General features: G+C 38.5%; 1 protein-coding gene across 1 annotated transcript; it reads right to left on the bottom strand.

Moving 5' to 3' along the window:
• Positions 1-2,337: 2,337 nt before the first annotated feature.
• On the bottom strand, positions 2,338-3,276 carry LOC104210511 (uncharacterized). Its single transcript, XM_009759423.1, has one exon. It carries the CDS (start codon positions 3,274-3,276, stop codon positions 2,338-2,340), a length of 939 nt encoding a protein of 312 aa, XP_009757725.1.
• Positions 3,277-8,354: the final 5,078 nt, after the last annotated feature.

The raw sequence follows: 8,354 nt of genomic DNA, 5'->3' as shown, positions 1-8,354 counted from the left end.
ATTTACATTATGCAATTGAATTGAATAGATTTGGGCCATTTGGAGTCGAGTACTCGTGGCAAAGACGTGGTGTTGGGTTGAATTTGAGCCAGTTCGAGGTAAGTGGCTTGTCTAACCTTGTGTGGGGGACCTTCCCCTTAGGATTGGTATATTTGGTAATTGAAATGCCTTGTACGTAAGATGACGAGTGCGTACTTGTGCTAATTGTTAGAAATCTAGTTTTCTTAAGTAATTACTAGTATGTTTCATTTCCTGTTTCTATTTCTTTCACTATTAAGTCGTGTTGTTTGCTTAGGAAAGCATGTCTAAGTGACTTAATTTGCTTTATTTGATTCAACCTGCCTTACTTGAATTCTGTGCAGCATGCTAGGCTAGAATCAATTATTGCCTTAATATGAAATTTTGTCATTTCTGTTTATCTTCCTACTGCTGCTGTGTATTTATTTTGGGACTATGGATGTGGGATTCCGGTAGCTCCCCTTGTCTGTTTACTTTGGGACTACGGGTTCGATTCCCGGTAGATCCCCCTACACATTTACTTTGGGACTACGGGTTAGATTCCCGGTAGATCCCCCTACACAGTTATATGGAACTACGGGAATGCACTCGGTAGATTCCCCTAGTACTGGGTATTTACATTTGGGACTACGGAACGAGATTTCGGTAGATCCCTGCGCACTATGAGTTAGACTACGAGACGGGATCCCGGGATATCCGTCAGACATATATATGATGGACTACGGGACGGTATCTCGGGAGATTCACTGGATATGTAAAGATGGGACTACAGAACAGTATCCTGGAAGATCCCCGATTGTTACTATTGGTGTCGAGCTGTATTTCTTTTCCATGTTTATCGTGTTCTGTATAATTGTTGTTGTTCTGTATATCCTGTGTTATTTCATTGCCGAACTTATTTATACTGTTTTGTCCTATACTGTTGATCTTTATATTTGTTTAACCTCAGTAGGACCCTAACCTTCCTCGTCACTACCCAACCGAGGTTAGGCTTGGCATTTACTGAGTACCGATGTGGTGTACTCATGCATCTTCTGTGCATGTTTTTTTCATGTGTAGATCCAAGTACCGCTGATCAGGTCTACTATCCTTGAGGGAGGCGACCTCTCTAGAGACTTCGAGGTACATTTGTCGCGTTCGCAGACCAAGAAGTCCCTTTCTATTCTTGCTTTTAGTATTTAGCCCTTCTGTACTTTCCTGTTCTTATTAGACATTTCGGAGTTAGAGCTATGTAGTACTGATCTTACCTTGTGATTCATGGGTTTTTGGGTCTTGAATTTATGTTTGGTATTGAGAATTAAATGTGGTGTAAGCCGAGCGACACATTTAAATACTATTGCTATTTTATTTCTGTTTTAAATTGTTTACTTCCGCAAAAAATTTTGATTTTTCTTTCGCAAATTAGGCTTACCTAGTCATAGAGACTAGGTGCCATCACGATGGTTCACGGAGGGCGAACCGGGGTCGGGACAGTGGGTTTTCCATTGAGTGAGCTCTTTAATGTCTTAGGATTTGGACAATGCTGCATCCCCTTCATTGAGATAGTGGGATTCTTGGCATTTTGATTACTTAGGGGATGATTTTATATTTTTTATGGTGATTTGTACAAAGGAAGATAGAAGGGTTTCAGTAGGAGTATAGCTATCTAGGGTGCCAATGATTGGATCTATTTGCATGCTTTCTTTGCATGCAGGAGAATAGATTTTAAGGGAATTTGTTGCATCGGTAGAGATAGGCACGTGGTGATCACTATTGGCCATTTGGTTAGGGGGTAAGGGCATGTGGGACAAGTGTTGTTGGGTCAGCTCTCTTTCCATGCAGTGGTTAGTGGGAGAGTTAGTAGTGATACGAAGATTAGGAGGAAGTTTTTCGGAAGGAATATCTATTGGATTTTGGGTAATATTATTTTTAGTAGCCCTTTTATCTACCATAATTTGATTAGTAGTGTTACTTAGGGCTTGCATGTTATTTAAATTAATGATCTCCATGTCAGCCACATTGTGAGTAGGAGAGCTAGGTAAGGACACGTTGTTGACACCGTTTAACTTAGAAGAATTATTAGGGTTTTGTAAATAGTTTTCCTTAATTTTTATTTCTGTGAGCGGGCTAACCAAGGTGAAAAACTTGTTGTTGCAGTCCACAAGATTTTCTTGAGAAGAATAGTAATCGTTGATTGTAGATTTACTGCTATTCAATGATTGAGTGTTAATGGGGATATACTTAGTATTAGGAGAAGGGGAAGGATACTTACCTGCCATTGGATGAAAAGATTTTGCTTGGATACCTGGGTTTTGGTTTTGGTTTCTTCCAGAATCTCTCCTATTGGTCCTTTTTTTTCTTTGGGAACTTAACCGTTTGCCATGCTAGCTCATTTACTGCATTGTCGTTGCTTTTCTCTTCAAGCATAACACCAGTATTTTCCATAGAGTGGTTTGGTGGAAGAGATGTTTTGGCATAGAAACACTTCAATGCCACATGGCCTAATCTTCCACATTGCTTGCATAGGGTATTCTCCCCCTCATATTGGATGATTTGTTTGTGATGGCCAATTTTGATGAAAGGGATTACTAGAACTTCTAGAGGAAGCTCTATGCATAATCTGGCATAGCGACCCCTTAGAGTGGAAGAGGTGCACGCATCAACCTTTAGTAATTTACCAATGGCATTTTCAATTTTTGCCAAGATGATTCCATCATATAACTCAGTTGGCAACTGGGGCGAACGGATCCAAATGGCAATGAGGGAGCTTTTAATTTCTGTTGCCACAAAGTTTGGCTTCCATCTTTGAATAGAGAGGAAATGGCCGAATATGAACCATGGGCCAGTATTTAAAACTTTAATCATGTGCTCTTCACATTCTAGTTTGGCTATGTAGTAGTCTGCTCCCAAATCAATGAGGGGGAAATTATCTATAATTTTCCAAGCTTCCTGAATTTTCTTTTTTAGGATATGGTGTTGAATTTTCTTACCAATTAGCTTGATAATGAGAGAATATTTCCAGGGTTGATATATCCGTGCTTGATCTTCCTCTGTGAGTTGAATTGTATTGTCATCTATCAGCATTTGGCAATTTAGCGTAGCAAAAGATTCTTGGACCTTAGATGTAGTATCCATAATTGTAGGGGCCTCAGTAATAGTTAGGGAATGTTGTACTCCCTCGACCAGGTTTTCTTTAAAGCTTTTAACTTCTTCTTTTTGGGTGGTAATGCCCTTATTTGGTGGTTTAGGGGGGATATGGCGGTTGATGTTTGTAGCCATATAGCTATTGAATTAAGAAGATGTTCTGTAAGTTAGTGAGAAGGAAGAGTTTCTCTCACTAACTGAGCCTGGTGTTAGCATCTCTGCATAAATATTTTTTTTGACAAATCTTTACTTATATATAAACAAAACATTTTAGTCAATATAGCGGGTACTGATGCCTCCAATCTTAACATATCGGTCCGCCTATTATTTTTCAGATTTAAATCTGAGTAAAAATAGTACAGGCGAGCCAGTTTTCGATTTGTAATTGAAAAATAGCCAACATTTGTAAAATTATTGAAAAATAGTCACTATTTTGCTGCAACATAGAAAGTTGCAGCATAATATAGTAGAGATTGGTGCACCTGTATATGAACTTCCAGTATATTATGTTGGAACTCCAACACGCGAAAAGTTCTAGTATAATATATTGGACCGATATATTATACTAAAACTCCAGTATATTATAATGGAGTAGCAGTATATTATACTAGAACTCCATTATATTATACTGGAGTTCCAACATAATATAATGGAGTTCCAGTATATTATGCTGGAATATCTTTTGGATTTTAAACATTGTTTTCGTTCAGATTTATCTTTTATGTGAAAAGTGGCTAAATTTCGATTATTTTTGAAACTGTGCTTATTTTACAATGACCACTTATAAATCTGGCTATTTTTGAATTTCTCCCTAATCTGAGAAGTATATGAAACCCAACCCATCATGGACTAATACCAGGGTTTCTTTTATTTCCCCATCAATATTGTTTTTTAGTCCTAATTTAAACTATTATATAATAAACTTAATTTGTAACTATTGTAGTTAAATTGCTTAATTTTATTTAAATATTTTTGTCAACCGGTTTTCTCTTCATTTCCTTTATTTTTTGTCCTTTTTGTATTTCTTTTGGTTGATGTACATGTTTGCCTGTAAAACAGTACAATTAAATTTGTTACATGATTTGTAGACAAGTGAATTGATTTGATCAAAAAATGATAAAAATATAAATTGAAAATGAGATTTAGCAATTGAAATTGAACAAGATAACAAGTCTGACTACGAGCGCAATGCCTCCGAGGACAAAAGTAAAAGCAATGATAAAGTGTGAATAAAGTTGTTTAATTGAGAGCAAAAGTAAATTATAGCTTATGTTTGTAGAAAATTTTATATGTCCTTATAATGGCTGTTGAGCCTGCTATTTATAGCTTTACCTAGGGAAACAAGATACTAGGATCAAGCTCCTCTTAAAGGATAATAAAAGAGTCATTGATGAATATGTAACGACAGACCATGAATGCAAATATTCTCTGCAACAGTCGTTTATTTTATATTAGAGAATATTCCCTCATTGAATGATATCTAACGGCAAACCCTTGATCTTCTCCCGTTAAATATGCTCCCTTCGGGATTTACTCGATGTCAATTACATTCGTTGTGTCCGGTATTGGTTATTGCCTGACTTGCCTTTTTCTTACCTTCGGTTCCACGTGTCATGCTACCATTCGACCTTCTATTATAAATTAATTTTACCCCGTACAGATAGTCCCCCTACTTTCTGGTAACACTAAGTTGTTGAAGATTCCTTTATTGGGGAGAAAGTTCCTGAACAGTCTCTGACACTTGAAAAGACGTACATCTTCTCGCATTTAATACCTTGAACACGTGTTACCCCATGATTCAACAAATATTTTTGCCAGTTTTCGAGGTAATCATTACCACTATTTTTTGCCATTTATAACTCCCCTTCTATTCATTATTTTTACTTCTTTATTTCCAAAATTTTCACAAGTCTTTCTTCTTCCTTGCATTTGCTTAGAAACTTTTCCATCTCCTCCAACTTTCTTAGCTAAATTGTTGCTGACCTTTTGTTACTATGGCTTATTTCACCTCTCTCTTTGGAAACACTGGTCTTCTCGGCAGAGGCCCAAAGAAAAATAAGTACAAGGAAGCTGATGTTGATTCTAAACCTCCCACTGTAAGAACCATCATACCACAACATCTCAACACTATTAACGACTTTCAAAAGAAGGCCATTTCTGTATCTTCACGGACTTGGAATGTTAGTAGGTATCCCTCCTCCATTCGTCGTTCCAGTATCCTTACTGTGAAGGAGGACTACAATTGCCCCAATCTTGAAATCCTTGCCTCGGATTTGATAAAGCGGGTTACCTTCACCAAGAAGGGTTTTACATATGTCTATACGTTTCCCTTTACCTTGGGTCCATCCTCTCTAGGGTCTAATGAAGGGCTCGGAAGTTTTGTCACCGGTACCAGGTCTGCTTAGCACACGTAAGCCCATAGCTTTGGCGGATGGTAGCTTGCCTTCGCCAACTATGCACGAAGACTAGGGAAATCCTAACCCTTGCACACATGATGAATCTTCACTCTCCCAAAGTTTTACATGTGGGAATACTAAACTTTAGCAAACATGAGCACCACGCTCTTCTCACCGGCGTGGATGATAATAATGATCGTTATGGATGGAACAATTCATCATCACTTCTAGTAAGGACATCATCCCAGCCATAACACTGTCTTTTCCTAGGTCGTGGAATCACTTTTGTAAGTTTTCAATTATTCATTTCCATCATTCGTGAAAAAATTATTTTCTGTTATTGTTGATCTTCTTGTTTCTTTTGTTCTAGCTACCCGATGGGAACCACCACAGGCATAAGGCCTAGACCAGTGGGTTCAGAAAATTCTAGAAATCACGACACTAAAATTCTGTCGTTGAAAGGAAATAGCCCCCAAATATAGGTGAAAGGCCAAAAATTATGGTAAACTGAGTCCTTCTTCCTCTTATCTTTGTACGAACACAGGTAATTTCATAAAAAGGTTGATAATTCCATTTTTTGCTTGATCGAGAACGATGATTCTCATTGCCCTGCCCCCTTCGTTACCTTCAGTCTAGGGGTTCAGACCCTGGGCCTCTTCTATCTCCGACCACTGAGCCAATAACAATCAACACTTCTTCTTCCATCGTTGCTTCTTCACCTTCTACACTGATGGGTGCACGCCCATCGACACCAACTACTCCTTCTCCACCGGCAACAACTACCACTCCCCCATTGGTACCGTCTTAGCAAGAAAGGGGTGCTTCTCCTCCTCGGTCACCCGACTAGGGGAATTTGGGGCACAATTATTCAACCCCTTCCCCAGATCCTTGAGGGAGGAGAAATGCCAGTCTTTCGGTTTCAAAAGAGTGCCACCTTTTTTCCAAGCTGGTGGAGCTTGCAAACTACCTGAATCCATTGGCTTTGGAGAAATAATGGAAGAAAATGTGCTCTCTTTCGGGGGAGTGCCTGGTAAACAATTCCATGCACAACATGGCGCAGGTACCATACTTGTGTCCTCGTATCATCTTTTATATTCACTTGTTTCAATGGAAATCCAACTTTGATATTCTTTTTTGCATGCCAATTTTCTTGCTTTTAAAGGCCTAAAAAGGTTTATTCTTGACAAGCAAGGACTCGCTTCCGAGCAGGATCAACTTTTGGCCGAGAGGAACTAATTTGTTGCCCGCCTCCCAGTATTGGAGGCAAAAGCTGCTGAGATGAGCGAGCTTAAGGCTCGGTTGCAGCAGAGTGAGCAAGATAATATGGCCCACAATCAAGAAGCTTTTCAATTGCACGAGAAGTTCCAAGAGCCAAGGCTAAGTGGGCCAAGCTACATGATGATGTGCTTGCTGCTTCCAAGCGCGAGTCTGCCTTGGAGGATCAAATAAATTTGAAGGCAGACTGAAACTCCAAAATCAAGAAAGCCAATGCTGCTCTAGAGAAGAGGGCCAAAATGGAAGATAGGCTTAAGAGAATCATGTAGCAAAATCAGATCCACTTATCTACAACTATTGAGCTTGATTCTCGCCTCGTCGCCATGAGATCCGAAAGGGACGGCCTTCAGGCCGAAATTGATAGACTCCAAGAAAAACTCCAGGACTAAGAGGATTCCCTCGTATTTGAGAAGACTTATGCTATATATCATATAAGGAGAAAAACCTTGGAAGAGGCCAAAGCGGGCATTGTCGATATTGATGATTGCATTGTCAAAGCTAGAGAACTGGAGCTAACTACTCTTGAAAATCTTCCCGCTCGGCCCAGTACAACTGACTTTTCGAATACTGGTTCCGAGTACTTAGGAACTGAAGGGGAGATTGAAGAAAATGAAGATGAAGGTTCAGGACCCGAACCGGTAGTCGATCTGATTTTCTCCATTAGGGAAACATAGATCCCTCTCTCCCTTCGGGCTCCGGCGACAATAATGCATAACTGCTTTTTCTCTTCGTTTTTTCCTTTTTATCATTCACCGAGTTTGGCACTTGATAAATAAATAAGGAATTTTTTCTTAAGTGATATTCCCTTTGCGTTTAATTGATTAAAGCTTCAGGTATATTTTCATCCAATGGCTTTTGATTCCGGGCATACATTCTATTGGAATAAACCCTTTACTATGAGGGTTTCATAAGAGAGGGCCCTCTTATGTCTACAGTGCTTTTGAAGAGGACATTTCTTATGCATTCCGGCACAAGCATTTGAAGTTTGTTTGTTATCTTTCAACAACAACAACAACAACAACAACAACCCAGTATAGTCCCACGTGTGGTGTCTAGGGAGGGTGTAGACATGTGATTTTCGACCCTCCTCAAGATTTTTTATATTTTAGCATGTAAATATCTAGTTTAGGCCTAATATCGTTATTTTAACTAGTTTTGACTCTTTTACTTTATTATGTCACAAAATGAAAATTATAAAAAAACTTTCCTTCATTTTAACTAATTGATATTTATCTATTTACTTTTGATTTATCTTACTTTTCATTATATTTGGAAAATATCAAAAATAGTTTCACATTATAATTTAGTCTATTTAGAAAATTAATTTTGTTTTATAGTATTTTATTTTTAGAAGGAAGAATTATTATTTTTACCCATAATTTTCAGATTTATAGGGCTTAGTTTTGAACTAATTAGAGAAAAAATGTGGCTTGATGCTGAGCCCAATTTCTAAACCACCTTCAGCCCATAATGCAGCCCAAGACCCTAACCTTCAACATGATACAAAAGAGGACTAACCTAGCTAACCTAGAAAGACCGAGG

Source organism: Nicotiana sylvestris, chromosome 5, assembly GCF_000393655.2.
Source record: "Nicotiana sylvestris chromosome 5, ASM39365v2, whole genome shotgun sequence".
NCBI classification, from domain to species: Eukaryota; Viridiplantae; Streptophyta; class Magnoliopsida; order Solanales; family Solanaceae; genus Nicotiana; species Nicotiana sylvestris.
This window is presented reverse-complemented; position numbering and strand designations above follow the sequence as displayed.

What these genes read in the sequence shown, in the direction of transcription:
- LOC104210511 (XM_009759423.1), bottom strand. Translation starts at nt 3,276, where the DNA reads ATGGCTACAAACATCAACCGCCATATCCCCCCTAAACCACCAAATAAG.